The sequence below is a fragment of the Oncorhynchus gorbuscha genome, linkage group LG14 (genome assembly GCF_021184085.1).
Source record: "Oncorhynchus gorbuscha isolate QuinsamMale2020 ecotype Even-year linkage group LG14, OgorEven_v1.0, whole genome shotgun sequence".
Classification (NCBI taxonomy): Eukaryota; Metazoa; Chordata; class Actinopteri; order Salmoniformes; family Salmonidae; genus Oncorhynchus; species Oncorhynchus gorbuscha.
In genome coordinates this window covers 15,669,805-15,687,099 of record NC_060186.1, presented here as the reverse complement: position 1 = coordinate 15,687,099, position 17,295 = coordinate 15,669,805, and the positions used below count along the sequence as shown (strand labels likewise).

The 17,295-nt window shown below is 43.3% G+C and overlaps 1 protein-coding gene and 1 pseudogene across 3 annotated transcripts in view; both read left to right on the top strand.

Moving 5' to 3' along the window:
- Positions 1-17,295, top strand: part of LOC123994543 (solute carrier family 41 member 2-like) — a 44,801-nt gene that overhangs the window by 17,142 nt on the left and 10,364 nt on the right. The window contains exon 11 of one of the 3 annotated variants that reach the window (XM_046297246.1): positions 1,186-1,316. The exons of the other annotated variants lie outside the window; for them this stretch is intronic. Coding sequence (XP_046153202.1) covers positions 1,186-1,191 — 6 coding nt within the window. The 3' untranslated portion in view covers positions 1,192-1,316. Of the gene's footprint in view, positions 1-1,185; positions 1,317-17,295 lie in introns of those variants that run through there. 3 annotated transcript variants of the gene reach the window in all.
- On the top strand, positions 1,188-3,535 carry LOC123994546 (annotated as a pseudogene).

The following is a 17,295-nucleotide window of genomic DNA, read 5'->3' as shown; positions in this document are numbered from 1 at the left end:
ACTTAACCCTAATTGCTCCTGTAGATTTCTCTGGATAAGAGCATCTGTAAATGTAGAATGTAAATGTAGAAATGTGTGTATCCTAAGCATTCCTAGAGCTTTGATTTTTATCCCTGAGGAAGTCTGACTTGTATGTGTTTTACCACTTTGATGGCATTAGGATCGATTATGGAAGCAAAGGCTCAGAATGTGAATTGGTGCTTATACTATCAGGAATGTGTGGTATTTTCTAGGTGCATGTTTGCTCTCTGCAAACGCACACCTGGTGGATTGTTGTACACAGCGAGGCCTAACTGCCATCCTGGGAGTCTTGGTTCCATACAACTTAGCTTTGATAGTCTGGGTGTCAATGCTTACTCACTGGTCTTTATAGGAAGGAAGACATATGTTAGTTGCCATTTCTACTACATACTATGAGCAGGAGGGTATATGATAACATTATTACAGTATTAACAGATCGAGAAGAGCAGGCCGTAGTTGTTTTAGAGCAGTGGTTCCAAACCAGGGGTACTAGGACACCTGGGGATACTTGGCCTATCCACAGGGGGTGCTTGAGCATACTCCAGACACCATAGGCCTACTGGTAAAATGCACATGAGGTGCTACTTCAGAGGTACTCTGGGCAGAGCATAATTCAGTTGGTGGTACAGTAACCAGAAAGGGTTGGGAAGCACTGTTTTAGAGTGTTCAGCCGCATGCAAATATGTTCGCTCTGTACCTTTTAAGAGAAGCAATAAGCAAACCATACGTTGCTGAAGTGAAAGTAAAGTGAAGAGACTTGTATCAGGCACTGAAACCCTACTCCTCGTCAGAAGTCTTGCTACACAACTACGTTGCGTTCTGTCTCTGAGCGCCTTATTAATCTAGGAATCTTAATAACAGTCAACATCAACACAGGTGAGTTTAAAAAAACATTTATCTGGAAAAGTAGTAACATAAACCTCATACCGTAGCATGATCGCTTGTTAAACATGTCTGCCTTTGGTAAAGGACTTTTTCACAATTAAGTAGTCAAACGGGCTGGTACCTTTTTTTTTTCAAATATTTAAATACAGAAGATTGGTTAGAATTAATGTCTGGCTTGCTTGACAACTCTGAATCCATTATTGAGTTGGTTATTTTTAATATAGAGAGCCAACTGAGTCCAGGAAATGCTTTATGGTTTCACCTTTGGTCTCTGTCTAGATATGACCACCTCCAGCAGTCTCCTGTCTGAAGAGCAGTTCCTGTGTTCTATCTGTCTGGATGTGTTCACTGAGCCGGTCTCGATTCCATGTGGACACAACTTCTGCAAGGCCTGTATCAGTGGATACTGGGATACCAGTGACCTGTGCCAGTGTCCATTATGTAAGGAGATTTTCTACAGAGAACCTGTGCTTCGTGTCAACACAACGTTCAGAGAGATTATAGAGAATTTTAAGGAGATAAGAGTCAGAGGTAAAGATGAGTCCCCTGCCAAGCCTGGAGAAGTCTCCTGTGACTTCTGCACTGGGATGAAGGTCAAGGCCCTGAAGTCCTGTCTGGTGTGTCAGACCTCTTACTGTGAGACTCACCTGGAGCCTCATCAGAGAGTCCCAGCCTTGAAGAGACACAAGCTGATCAACCCTGTGGAGAACCTGGAAGACAGGATGTGTAAGAAGCACGACAGACCTCTAGAGCTGTTCTGTAGGACTGACCAGACGTGTGTGTGTCAATTCTGTACTGAGACAGACCACAATAACTCATGACACTGTCCCTCTAGAGGAAGCGTATGGAGAGAGGAAGGCTGAACTGGGGAAGACTGAGACCGAAGTGCAGCAGATGATCCAGGAGAAACTGAAGAAGGTTCAGGAGATCAAACATTCAGTAGATCTGAGTCAGAAAGATGCAGAGAGGGAGATATCAGACAGTGTACAGGTCTTCACTGCTCTGGTTCGCTCCGTTGAGAGAAGCCAGACTGAGCTCATTGAGGTGATTGAGGAGAAGCAGAAAGCAGCAGAGAGGCAGGCTGAAGGGCTCATTAAAGACCTGGAGCAGGAAATCACTGAGCTACAGAGGAGAAGCACTGAGCTGGAGCAGCTCTCACACACTGAGGACCACCTCCACCTCTTACAGAGCTGTCCATCCCTCTGCACCCCTCCACCCACCAAGGACTGGTCTAGAATCAGTGTTCACAGTGATATGTGTGTGGGGACTGTGAGGAGAGCTGTGTCTCAAGTGGAGGAGACTATTTTATGTGAAGTGAAGAAGTTGTGTGATGCTGAGTTGAAGAAGATTCAGCAGTATGCAGTGGATGTGACTCTGGACCCTGATACAACACATCATGGTCTCATCATGTCTGAGGATGGGAAACAGGTGAAACATGGAGATACAAAACAGAATCTCCCAGACTACCCAGAGAGGTTCAATTATTTTGTCTGTGTATTGGGAAAGGAGGACTTGTCCTCAGGGAGATTCTACCATGAGGTGATGGTTAAGGGAAAGACTAAGTGGGTTTTAGGAGCGGCCAGAGAGTCCCTTAACAGGAAGGGTGATATCACAGTGAGCGCTGAGAATGGATGCTGGACTCTGTGCCTGAGGAATGGAGAATACAACGTTCGTGCTAAAGCCAGTGTCCTGCTTTCCCTGAGAGAGAAGCCCCAGAAGGTGGGGGTGTTTGTGGATTATGAGGAGGGTCAAGTCTCCTTTTATGATGTGGAGGCCAGGTCTCATATCTACTCTTTCACTGGCTGCACCTTCACTGAGAAACTATATCCATTCTTCAATCCATGTCTTAATGATGGTAGTAAAAACTCTGCCCTTCTGATCATCTCTCCTGTCAATCAGACAGAATGAGTTTATCCTTAAAGCATAGTTGATGGGCATTCTTTGGAGACTGCAGTGCCATATGAACGTCACAAATGATTGTCTATGTCCTTAAACTCCTTAATGATATCTAGTCTCTCTCATTGTTATGAAAAATCAAAGCAGTAAACATATCCCCACTCCTAAAAAGTTGTAATAAATAATTCCCTAATAAAATGCTTATAGAAAAGGGTTTCTAGGGTTTTTCCCCCCATATTTACATGTAATGCCATAGCCTCCCTCTTTCACAGGGGACAATGAGGAATTTTCTCTTTCTCTCAATGATATTTATATGAATCCTTTAAAGTAGCTTGAAACAGGGGAACTTGATTCTTGGTCTGGGGTTGTGGTCTCTGATTGTGCTAGTGGTAAGTCCTCGCATTGCTTTGTATGTCTTTACTGCTTGTGTCAGAGATGCCTTTGTGCAAAAGGGAAAGGTTTGCCCTGGTAGTCCTGGGTGGGGACTTGAAAGAAGGTGCATAGGCATGCTTCCCAAAGGAGGGTGTTGCAACTATACACCTAATTTTCAAACGTTGCTATGGGCACAGCCTAACAATGGAAGAGAAGGCTTCGACTTCTGCTTTACTTCCCACCTCGGTGAGTGACAAACTTGCCAGAGTCAATTATTTTAAGGAGTCAATTTAGAGCATAAAACTCAAGTAGGCCTGAACAATTGTAAGTGTTATGTCATATTTATTTAATTCACGTTCGCTAACATTAGCTATTCGCTAACATTAGCTAGGCCTACTAGTTTGGTTGTAGTAACGTTAGTTGTGCCTGAGTTAAGGGCCATCAACTAAGCCAATAACGACAACTATAGACTAATTTACAGTGCATTCGGAAAGTATTCAGACCCCTAGACTTTTTCCATAGTTTTTACGTTACAGCCTTATTCCTAAATGGATTAAATAGTTTTTTTTCCACTCCTCAATCTACACACAAATACCCCATACATTTTGCAAATTTATTACAAATACAAAACTGAAATATAACTTTTATGTAAGTATTCAGACCCTTTACTCAGTACTTTGTTGAAGCACCTTTTGCAGCGATAACAGCCTCGAGTCTTTGGTATGACGCCACAAGCTTGGCACATCTGTATTTGGGGAGTTTCTCCCATTCTTCTCTGCAGATCCTCTCAATCTCTGTCAGGTTGGATGGGGAGTGTCGCTGCACAGCTGCACAGGGTTCAAGTCCAGGCTCTGGAGCAGGTTTTCATCAAGGATCTCTCTGTACTTTGTTCCGTTCATCTTTCCCTCAATCCTAACTAATCTCCCAGTCCCTGCCGCTGATGCTGCCACCACCATGCTTCACCGTAGGGATGGTGCCAGGTTTCCTCCAGACGTGACCCTTGGCATTCAGGCCAAAGAGTTCAATTTTGGTTTCATCAGACCAGAAAATCTTGTTTCTCATGGTCGGAGAGTCTTTAGGTGTCTTTTAGCAAACTCCAAGTGGGCTTTCATGTGCCTTTTACTGAGGAGTAGCTTCCGCCTGGCCACTCTACCATAAAGGCCTGATTGGTGGAGTGCTGCAGAGATGGTTGTCCTTCTGGAAGGTTCTCCCATCTCCCCAGAGGAACTCTGGTACTCTGTCAGTGAGACCCTCAGGCCCTTCTCTACCGATTGCTCAGTTTGGCCGGGAGGAAGAGCCTTAGTGGTTCCAAACTTCTTCCATTTAAGAATGATGGAGGCCACTGTTCTTGTGGCCCTTCAATTCAGCAGACATTTTATGGTACCCTTCCCCAGATCTGTGCCTTGACACAGTCCTGTCTCGGAGCGCTACGGACAATTCCTTGGACCTCATGTCCTTGTTTTTGCTCTGACATGCATTGTCAACTCTGGGACTTTATATAGACAGCTGTGTGCCTTTCCAAATTATGCCCAATCAATTGAATTTACCACAGGTGGACTCAAATTGTAGAAACATCTCAAGGAGGATTAATAGAAACATGATGTACCTGAGCTCAATAGTAAAGGGTCTGAATTCTTTTTTTAAATGTTTAATTTATTTTTATTTAACTAGGTTAAGAACAAATTCTTATTTACAATGACGGCCTACCGGGGAACAGTGGGTTAACTGCCTTGTTCAGGGGCAGAACGATTTTTACCTTGTCAGCTCTGGTATTAGATCTTGCAACGCTCTAGTCCAACGCTCTAACCACTAGTCTACCTGCCACTCCAAACACACCCTGAAAGCACCGAATGGACTTGAATACTTATGTAAATAAGGTATTACTGTTTTTTATTTGTAATTGATTTGCCTAAATTTTTAAACCTGTTTTTGCTGTGTCATTATGGGGTATTGTGTGTATATTGCTGAGGAAATTGTTTATTTTAATCCATTTTAGAATAAGTCTAGAGTAACAATGTGGAAAACGTCACGGGGTCTGAATACTTTCCGAATGCACTGTATAAAACGCTGGTGAGCATCCACACTCGGAAAGTTTATCGTTCTACCGTCCTACACCTGTCAATCAACAGATCAATGCATCCTACTGCATGCTGCATATTAATAAGGTGGTAACACAAGCCCATTCGGTGCTTTCAGGGTGTGTTCATTGTCATAGTGACAACTGCTAATAATGTCAATGTACATGTAGGCCTAATAACAAAAAGTATATGCAGTTCCTTCAGAAAGTATTTTTCACCATGGCTTTTCTACATTTTGTGTTACAGACGGAATTTAAAATGGATTAAATGTAGATGTTGTGTCACTGGCCTACACACAGCACCCCATAATGTCAAATTGGAATTCAAATTCTTGTTATGGAAAGTCCAAATAAGTTCAGGAGTAAAAATGTGCTTATCAAATCGCATAATAAGTTGCATGGATTTGATGTTCAATAATAGTGGTTAACATTTTTTTAAATGTAATCACTACCCCGTCTCTGTACCCCACGCATATAATTAGCATTATGGTTCCTCAATCGAGTAGTTAATTTCAAAATGCAGATTCAACCACAAAGACCAGGAACGTTTTTCAATGCTTCACAATGAAGGGCACCTGTTGGTAGAAGAAGAAAAAAAGAAGCAGATACTGATTTCCTTTCAGCATGGTGAAGTTTTTAGATTTGGATGGAGTATCACTACACCAGGTCACTACCAGTGGTGTGTACTCATGTACACCAAGGGAAGCCAGGCTTCCCCAAAAAATGTACCAATAAAAATAACACAACATTTATTGAGTCTCTGTGTTGAATTCATAATTAATAAATTTATACATTGTGCCCCTGGCCTGCGAGGATGGAAGTTTGATATATATAAGTCGGAAGTTTACATACACTTTGGTTGGAGTCATTAAAACTCATTTTTCAACCACTCCACAAATTTCTTGTTAACAAACTGTAGGTTTGGCAAGTCGGTTAGGACATCTACTTTGTGCATAACACAAGTAATTTTTCAACAATTGTTTGCAGGCAGATTATTTCATTTATAATTCACTGTATCACAATTCCAGTGGGTCAGAAGTTTACATACACTAATTTGACTTTGCTTTTTAAACAGCTTGCAAAATTCCAGAAAATTATGTCATGGCTTTAGAAGCTTCTGATAGGCTAATTGACGTCATTTGAGTCAATTGGAGGTGTACCTTTGGATGTATTTCAAGGCCTACCTTCAAACTCAGTGCCTCTTTGCTTGACATCATGGGAAAATCAAAAGAAATCAGCCAGGACCTCAGAAAATAAAATAATTGTTCACCTCCATAAGTCTGGTTCACCCTTGGGAGCAATTTCCAAATGCCTGAAGGTACCACGTTCATCAATAAACAATAGTTCATCACAAACAATAGTACGCAAGTATAAACACCATGGGACCACACAGCCATCATACTGCCCATGAAGGAGACGCGTTCTGTCTCCTAGGGATGAACGTACTTTGGTGCGAAAAGTGCAAATCAATCCCAGAACAGCAGCGAAGGGCCTTGTGAAGATTCTGGAGGAAACAGGTACGAAAGTATCTATATCCACAGTAAAACTAGTCCTATATCGACAACAAGGAAGAAGCCACTGCTCCAAAACTGCCATAAAAAAGCCAGACTACGGTTTGCAACTGCACATGGGGACAAAGATTGTACTTTTTGGAGAAATGTCCTCTGGTCTGAAGAAACAAAAATAGAACTGTTTGACCATAATGACCATTGTTATGTTTGAAGGAAAAAGGGGGAGGCTTGCAAGCCTTAGAACACCATCCCTGCCGTGAAGCATGGGCGTGGCAGCATCATGTTGTGGGGGTGCTTTGCTGCAGGAGGGACTGGTGCACTTCACAAAATAGATGGCATCATGAGGAAGGAAAATTAAGTGGATATATTTAAGCAACATTTCAAGACATCAGTCAGGAAGTTAAAGCTTGGTCGCAATTGGTCTTCCAAATGGACAATGACCCTAAGCATACTTCCAAAGTTGTGCAAAATCACAAAGCCCTGACCTCAATTCCGTAGAAAATTTGTGTGCAGAACTGAAAAAGTGTGTGCGAGCAAAGAGGCCTTACAAACCTGTCTCAGTTACACCAGTTCTGTCAGGAGGAATGGGCTAAAATTCACCAAACTTATTGTGGGAAGCTTGTGCAATGCTACCAAATACTAACTGAGTGTATGTGAACTTCTGACCCACTGGGAATGTGATGAAAGACATAAAAGCTGAAATAAATTATTCTCTCTACTATTATTTTAACATTTCACATTCTTAAAATAAAGTGGTGATCCTAACTGACCTAAGATGGGGAATTTTTACAAGGATTAAATGTCAGGAATTGTGAAACTGAGTTTAAATGTATTTAGCTGAGGTGTATGTAAACTTCCGACTTCACATGGACATACAGAAATCAGAACCATGGACAGCCACATCATATTTAGCCACACCATGGACAGCCACTTCCAGCTTCGTTGGGCTAAATTGTTTTTGTTGTATTTCATTTGTCGTTGTTTCTAATTTTAGCTCATTTTAGCTTCTCATTTTCAAAATTAATCTCCAGAAATGTGTACCTATGATGAAAATTACAGGCCTCGTCTTTTTAAGTGGGAAAACTTGCACAATTGGTGGCTGACTAAATACTTTTTTGCCCCACTGTATATCCATCCTGCCCTGCCTTTCTAAAGTCTTCGAAAGCCAAGTTAACAAACAGATCACTGACCATTTCAAATCCCATCGTATTCTTATCGGGAGACTCAGCAGCCTTAGTTTCTTAAATAACTGCCTCGCCTTGATCACCAACTACTTCTCAGACAGAGTTCAGTGTGTCAAATCGGAGGGCTTGTTGTCTGGACCTCTGGCAGTCTCTATGGGGGTACCACAGGGTTCAATTCGCGGGCTTGACTCTTTTTTTCTGTATATATCAATGATGTCGCTCTTGCTGCGCATGATTCCTTGATCCACCTCTACGCCGACGGCACAATTCTGTATACATCTGGCCCTTTGGACACTGTGTTAACAAACCTCCAAACGAGCTTCAAAGCCATACAACACTCCTTCCATGGTCCCCAACTGGTCTTAAACGCGAGTAAAACTAAATGCATGCTCTTCAACCGATCGCTGCCCGCACGCCAGATTAGCATCACTACTCTGGACAGTTCTGACTTAGAATATGTGGACAACTACAAATACCTAGGAGTCTGGCTAGACTGTAAACTCTCCTTACAGACTCATATTAAGCATCTCCAATCCAAAATTAAATCTAGAATTGGCTTCCTATTTTGCAACAAAGCCTCCTTCAGTCATGCTGCCTAACATACCCTTGTAAAGCTGACTATCCTACCGATCCTCAACTTCGACGATGTCATTTACAAAATAGCCTCCAACACTCTACTCAGCAAACTGGATGCAGTCTATCACAGTGCCATCTGTTTTGTCACCAAAGCCCCATATACCACCCAGAACTACAACCTTGTATGCTCTCGTCGGCTGGCCCTCGCTACATATTCATCGCCATACCCACTGGCTCCAGGTCATCTATAAGTCTTTGCTAGATAAAGCTCCGACCTTATCTCAGCTCACTGGTCACCATAACAACACCCACCCGTAGCACGCACTCCAGCAGGTATATCTCACTGGTCGTCCCCAAAGCCAACACCTCAATTGGCCGCCTTTCCTTCCAGTTCTCTGTTGCCGATGACTGGAACTAATTGCAAAAATCACTGAAGTTGGAGACTTAGATCTCCCCCACTAACGTCAAGCATCAGCTATCTGAGCAGCTTACCGATCGCTGCAGCTGTACACAGCCAATCTGTAAATAGCCCATCTAACTACCTACCTCATCCCCATATTGTTTTTATTTACTTTCTTTTGCACATCAGTATTTCTACTTGCACATCATCATCTGCACATCTATCACTCCAGTGTTAACTTGCTAAATTGTAATTACTTCGCTACTATGGCCTATTTATTGCCTTACCTCCTTATGCCATTTGCACACACTGTATATAGATTTTTCTATTGTGTTATTGACTGTACTTTTGTTTATCCCATGTGTAACTCTGTTGTTTTTTGTCGCACTGCTTTGCTTTATCTTGGCCAGGTCGCAGTTGTAAATGAGAACTTATTCCTAACTGGCCTACCTGGTTAAATTAAGGTTAAATTTTAAAAAATCATTGTATCATAGGTTATTTGTTGAAATGGTGGAGGCAGCTCCTGTTTTCTTTGCAACTTGCGGTAACTCTCTGGTTCTAAATCAATAGTTTAGTGGTGTGAAAATATTGGAAACATTAACTTGCTTGTGCAATGCTGTAGGTAACTAACTGTTTGTTATATGAAATTGGCTTTTTGGCGATTGCTCTCTGGTTTGTGATGAAGTAAAGGTGTGGTTGAATTTATTCTGCCACTGTGTATTCTTATTGTCTCAGCCTTAGGCCTATATATCACGGTGGCAAGTGATGTGAACTAACAGGTTATAGTGCAAACAACGCAATTATTGCAACACAAAGGTTGTAATATGGCTTTTTTATGGCTTGGCTTCCCCAGGGATTTTACCCACGCACCGCTACTGGTCATTACAAAGATACAGGCATCCTGTCTAACTCAGTTGCCAAAGAGGAAGAAAACTGCTCAGGGATTTCACCATGAGACCAATGGTGTTTATAAAACAGTTAGAGTTTAGTGTTTCTGATATGAGAGAACTGAGGATGGATCAACAACATTGAAGTTACTCAAAAATACTAACCTAATTGACAGAGTGAAAAGGAAGCCTGTACAGAATAAAATATTCCAAAACATAAATCATGTTTGCAATTAGGCACTAAAGTAAAACTGCAAAAAATGTGGCAAAGAAATTACATTTTTGTACTGAATACAAAGTGTTTTGTTTGGGGCTAATACAACACATCACTGAGTACCACTCTCCATATTTTCAAGCATGGTGGTGGCTGCATCATGTTATGGGTATGCTTGTCATCGGCAAGAACTATGGAGTGTTTTAGTTTTAAAAAATAAATGTAATTTAGCTATAAGCACAGAGAAATTAACCTTTTCAGCAGAACAATAACCTAAATCACAAGGCCAAATCTACACGGGTTGCTCAGCAAGCTGACATTGAATGTTCTTGAGTGGCTTAGTCACAGTTTTGACTTAAATTGGCTTAAATCTATGGTAATACTTGAAAATGGCTGTCTAGCAATGATCAACAATCAACTTGACAGAGCTTGAAGAAATGTACAAAGAATAATGGTCAAATATTGTACAATCCAGTTGGCAAAGCTCTTGGAGACTTACACATAGACTCACAGCTGTGATCGCCACCGAAGGTGCTTCTACAAAGTATTTACTCGGGTGTGAATTCTCATGTAAATTAGATATCTGTATTTCATTTATTTTTAATTAGCTACATTTTCTAAAAACATGTTTTCACTTTGACATTATGGGGTATTGTGTGTAGATGGGTGAGAGAAATATTTAATCCATTTTAATTCAGGTTGTGTAACAACAAAATGTGGAATAAGTCAAGGGGTTTGAATACTTTCTCAAGGCACTGTAATCTGTGAAAGCTTGCTTGCTTGCCAGTCCAGGCTACTTCCAGACACAAGACCTTGTTAGACCGTTTCAAGCTATCTAAAACGGTGAGTGTCTAGCTGTGTACTGTTTCGGCAGTGTGAAAGTACAAACACTTCCCACGTTCGAACACACACGCAAACACAAACATATACACAAGAGACACCCAAAGCACGCCTCTAAAACACATCTTGTTCAGTCGCTATTTCTAATGAGGATAATTGAAAGGGCTAAATGGTTGTGTGGCTCAGCTGATAGAGCATGATGTTTGCAACCCCAGGGTTGTGGGTTCAATTTCCACTGGGGACCAGAACATAAATGTCTCTCTGGGTAAGAGCATGTGCTAAATGACTCACTTACATTTAAATTTAAGTCATTTAGCAGACGCTCTTATCCAGAGCGACTTACAAATTGGTGCATTCACCTTATGACATCCAGTGGAACAACCACTTTACAATAGTGCATCTAAATATTTTAAGGGGGGGGGGGGGTGAGAAGGATTACTTTATCCTATCCTAGGTATTCCTTAAAGAGGTGGGGTTTCAGGTGTCTCCGGAAGGTGTTGATTGACTCCGCTGTCCTGGCGTCGTGAGGGAGTTTGTTCCACCATTGGGGAGCCAGAGCAGCGAACAGTTTTGACTGGGCTGAGCGGGAACTGTACTTCCTCAGTGGTAGGGAGGCGAGCAGGCCAGAGGTGGATGAACGCAGTGCCCTTATTTGGGTGTAGGGCCTGATCAGAGCCTGGAGGTACTGAGGTGCCGTTCCCCTCACAGCTCCGTAGGCAAGCACCATGATCTTGTAGCGGATGCGAGCTTCAACTGGAAGCCAGTGGAGAGAGCGGAGGAGCGGGGTGACGTGAGAGAACTTGGGAAGGTTGAACACTAGACGGGCTGCGGCGTTCTGGATGAGTTGTAGGGGTTTAATGGCACAGGCAGGGAGCCCAGCCAACAGCGAGTTGCAGTAATCCAGACGGGAGATGACAAGTGCCTGGATTAGGACCTGCGCCGCTTCCTGTGTGAGGCAGGGTCGTACTCTGCGGATGTTGTAGAGCATGAACCTACAGGAACGGGCCACCGCCTTGATGTTAGTTGAGAACGACAGGGTGTTGTCCAGGATCACGCCAAGGTTCTTAGCGCTCTGGGAGGAGGACACAATGGAGTTGTCAACCGTGATGGCGAGATCATGGAACGGGCAGTCCTTCCCCGGGAGGAAGAGCAGCTCCGTCTTGCCGAAGTTCAGCTTGAGGTGGTGATCCGTCATCCACACTGATATGTCTGCCAGACATGCAGAGATGCAATTCGCCACCTGGTCATCAGAAGTGGGAAAGGAGAAGATTAATTGTGTGTCGTCTGCATAGCAATGATAGGAGAGACTCATGTAAATCAGGATGTTCAGCCCCCTTTGACCTCCGACTCAGCTCATCAGATTGTCTTACATTACATGAAACTAAATAAAATGTCTTCGTCACTGAAGCTCCTTTCAAACATGCCCTAACAAATCAAATCAATTGTATTTATATAGCCCTTTGTACATCAGCTGATATCTCAAAGTGCTGTACAGAAACCCAGCCTAAAACCCCAAACAGCAAGCAATGCAGGTGTAGAAGCACGGTGGCTAGGAAAAACTCCCTAGAAAGGCCAAAACCTAGGAAGAAACCTAGAGAGGAACCAGGCTATGTGGGGTGGCCAGTCCTCTTCTGGCTGTGCCGGGTGGAGATTATAACAGAACATGGCCAAGATGTTCAAATGTTCATAAATGACCAGCATGGTCGAATAATAACAAGGCAGAACAGTTGAAACTGGAGCAGCAGCACAGTCAGGTGGACTGGGGACAGCAAGGAGTCATCATGTCAGGTCGTCCTGGGGCACGGTCCTTGGGCTCAGGTCCTCCGAGAGAGAGAAAGAAAGAGAGAATTCGAGAGAGCATATGTGGGGTGGCCAGTCCTCTTCTGGCTGTGCCGGGTGGAGATTATAACAGAACATGGCCAAGATGTTCAAATGTTCATAAATGACCAGCATGGTCAAATAATAGTAAGGCAGAACAGTTGAAACTGGAGCAGTAGCATGGCCAGGTGGACTGGGGACAGCAAGGAGTCATCATGTCAGGTAGTCCTGGGGCATGGTCCTAGGGCTCAGGTCCTCAGAGAGAGAGAAAGAAAGAAGGAGAGAATTAGAGAACGCACACTTAGATTCACACAGGACACCGAATAGGACAGGAGAAGTACTCCAGATATAACAAACTGACCCTAGCCCCCCGACACAAACTACTGCAGCATAAATACTGGAGGCTGAGACAGGAGGGGTCAGGAGACACTGTGGCCCCATCTGAGGACACCCCCGGACAGGGCCAAACAGGAAGGATATAACCCCACCCACTTTGCCAAAGCACAGCCCTCACACCACTAGAGGGATATCTTCAACCACCAACTTACCATCCTGAGACAAGGCTGAGTATAGCCCACAAAGATCTCCGCCACGGCACAACCCAAGAGGGGGGGGGGGGGCGCCAACCCAGACAGGATGACCACAACAGTGAATCAACCCTCTCAGGTGATGCACCCCCTGCAGGGACGGCATGAGAGAGCCCCAGTAAGCCAGTGACTCAGCCCCTGTAATAGGGTTAGAGGCAGAGAATCCCAGTGGAAAGAGAGGAACCGGCCAGGCAGAGACAGCAAGGGCGGTTGGTTGCTCCAGAGCCTTTCCGTTCACCTTCCCACTCCTGGGCCAGACTACACTCAATCATATGACCCACTGAAGAGATGAGTCTTCAGTAAAGACTTAAAGGTTGAGACCGAGTTTGCGTCTCTGACATGGGTAGGCAGACCGTTCCATAAAAATGGAGCTCTATAGGAGAAAGCCCTGCCTCCAGCTGTTTGCTTAGAAATTCTTGGGACAATTAGGAGGCCTGCGTCTTGTGACCGTAGCGTACGTGTAGGTATGTACGGCAGGACCAAATCAGAGAGATAGGTAGGAGCAAGCCCATGTAATGCTTTGTAGGTTAGCAGTAAAACCTTGAAATCAGCCCTTGCTTTGACAGAAAGCCAGTGTAGAGAGGCTAGCACTGGAGTAATATGATCAAATTTTTGGGTTCTTGTCAGGATTCTAGCAGCCGTATTTAGCACTAACTGAAGTTTATTTAGTGCTTTATCCGGGTAGCCGGAAAGTAGAGCATTGCAGTAGTCTAACCTAGAAGTGACAAAAGCATGGATTAATTTTTCTGCATCATTTTTGGACAAAGTTTCTGGTTTTTGCAATATTACGTAGATGGAAAAAAGCTGTCCTCGAAATGGTCTTGATATGTTCTTCAAAAGAGAGATCAGGGTCCAGAGTAACGCCGAGGTCCTTCACAGTTTTATTTGAGACGACTATACAACCATTAAGATTAATTGTCAGATTCAACAGAAGATCTCTTTGTTTCTTGGGAACTAGAACAAGCATCTCTGTTTTGTCTGGGTTTAATAGTAGAAAGTTTGCAGCCATCCACTTCCTTATGTCTGAAACACATGCTTCTAGCGAGGGCAATTTTGGGGCTTCACCATGTTTCATTGAAATGTACAGCTGTGTGTCATCCGCATAGCAGTGAAAGTTAACATTATGTTTTCGAATAACATCCCCAAGAGGTAAAATGTATAGTGAAAACAATAGTGGTCCTAAAACAGAACCTTGAGGAACACCGAAATTTACAGTTGATTTGTCAGAGGACAAACCATTCACAGAGACAAACTGATATCTTTCCGACAGATAAGATCTAAACCAGGCCAGAACATGTCCGTGTAGACCAATTTGGGTTTCCAATCTCTCCAAAAGAATGTGGTGATCGATGGTATCAAAAGCAGCACTAAGGTCTAGGAGCACGAGGACAGATGCAGAGCCTCGGTCCGATGCCATTAAAATGTAATTTACCACCTTCACAAGTGCCGTCTCAGTGCTATGATGGGGTCTAAAACCAGACTGAAGCATTTCGTATACATTGTTTGTCTTCAGGAAGGCAGTGAGTTGCTGCTCAACAGCCTTTTCTAAAAATTTTGAGAGAAATGGAAGATTCGATATAGGCCGATAGTTTTTTATATTTTCTGGGTCAAGGTTTGGCTTTTTCAAGAGAGGCTTTATTACTGCCACTTTTAGTGAGTTTGGTACACATCCAGTGGATAGAGAGCCGTTTATTATGTTCAACATAGGAGGGCCAAGCACAGGAAGCAGCTCTTTTAGTAGTTTAGTTGGAATAGGGTCCAGTATGCAGCTTGAAGGTTTAGAGGCCATGATTATTTTCATCATTGTGTCAAGAGATATAGTACTAAAACACTTGAGCGTCTCTCTTGATCCTAGGTCCTGGCAGAGTTGTGCAGACTCAGGACAACTGAGGTTTGGAGGAATACGCAGGTTTAAAGAGGAGTCCGTTTATTTGCTTTCTAATAATCATAATCTTTTCCTCAAAGAAGTTCATGAATTTATCACTGATAAAGTGAAAGTCATCCTCTCTTGGGGAATGCTGCTTTTTAGTTAGCTTTGCGACAGTATCAAAAAGGAATTTCGAGTTGTTCTTATTTTCCTCAATTAAGTTAGAAAAATAGGATGATCGAGCGGCAGTAAGGGCTCTTCGGTACTGCACGATACCGTCTTTCCAAGCTAGTCGGAAGACTTCCAGTTTGGTGTGGCGCAATTTCCGTTCCAATTTTCTGGAAGCTTGCTTCAGAGCTCGGGTATTTTCTGTGTACCAGGGAGCTTGTTTCTTATGATAAATGTTTTTAGTTTTTAGGGGTGCAACTGCATCTAGGGTATTGCGCAAGGTTAAATCGAGATCCTCAGTTAGGTGGTTAACTGATTTTAACTGCGTCCTTGGGTAGGCAGAGGGAGTCTGGAAGGGCATCAAGGAATCTTTGTGTTGTCTGTGAATTTATAGCACGACTTTTGATCACCCCTCTTTCAAAGTCACTGAGATCTCCTCTTCTAGCCATGGTAGCCAAAATAATGCCAAAATAATGTGCAACAGGGCCTGACCAGAATTTTTATACGTGACCCTATGCAGATGTGATGTGTGGAAGCACCTGCTTCCTATATACTGTGTATCCCTCATTTACTCCAAGTGTTTCCTTTTATTTTGGCAGTTACCTGTATGTTCCTTTTGAGAGCAGCCATAAGCAGACAGGCAGGCAAAGAGGGGGCTGTTGACGTTACTATGCTGAAATAAAAGTAAATTGGAGATGCTTCTATATCAGACACGAAACTAAACTTCCCGGTTCTTCAGTAATCTCTACTACGCAGTGTCTTTTATTCCTGTGGTTCTCTAATTAATCTAAGGGCAATAAGAACGGAGTCAACATCAACAGACGCACTCTGTTTACCAGGACAAGATCAAGTGAACTTTTCTGTGAACATGGCTTCTCCTGTTTTATTTTTATATTTTGAACACGTGTATTTGGTTTAACTTCTCGAGGACTTTTTTAGAGGATCAGTTGATATTTCTCCCATATTTCCCCCTGGATGTGTTCACTGAGCCAGTCTCTATTCCATGTGGACACAACTTCTGCATGGCCTGTATCAGAGGATGCTGGGATACCAGTGACCTGTACCAGTTTATGTAAGGATAAGTTCTATAGAGAACCTGAGCTTTGTGTCAACACAACGTTCAGAGAGATTGTAGAGAATTTTAAGAAGATGAGAGTCGGAGGTAAAGATGAGTCCCCTGCCAAGCCTGGAGAAGTGTCCTGTGACTTCAAGGTCCTGAAGTCCTGTCTGGTGTGTCAGACCTCTTACTGTGAGACTTACCTGGAGCCTCATCAGAGAGTCCCAGCCTTGAAGAGACACAAGCTGATCAAACCTGTGGAGAACCTGGAAGACAGGATGTGTAAGAAGCACAAGAGACTCCTGGAGAACTGTGTTTGTGTCTTGTGCTTGAATACAGACCACATGACTCATGACACTGTCCCTCTAGAGGAAGAGTATGGAGAGAAGATGGCTTAACTTGGGAAGACTGAGGCAGATGATCCAGGAGAGACTGAAGAAGGTTCAGGAGATCAAACATTCAGTAGATCTGAGTCAGAAAGATGCAGAGAGGGAGATATCAGACAGTGTACAGGTCTTCACTGCTCTGGTTCGCTCCGTTGAGAGAAGCCAGACTGAGCTCATTGAGGTGATTGAGGAGAAGCAGAAAGCAGCAGAGAGGCAGGTTGAAGGGCTCATTAAAGACCTGGAGCAGGAAATCATGGAACTACAGAGGAGAAGCACTGAACTGGAGCAGCTCTCACACACTGAGGACCACCTCCACCTCCTACAGAACTTACCATCCCTCTGTACCCCTCCAACCACCAAGGACTGGTCTAGGATCAGTGATCTGTGTGTGAAGACTGTACGGAGAGCTGAGAATTGCTGTCCCTCTAATCATCACCCCTGTCAATCACCCAACATGATTTTTAATGTCACAACTAAGTGTCAGTCTTGAACAGACGGTAGTGTGGAAATGACTATTTTAAAGGTCCTTAATAAGGATATCTGGTAATA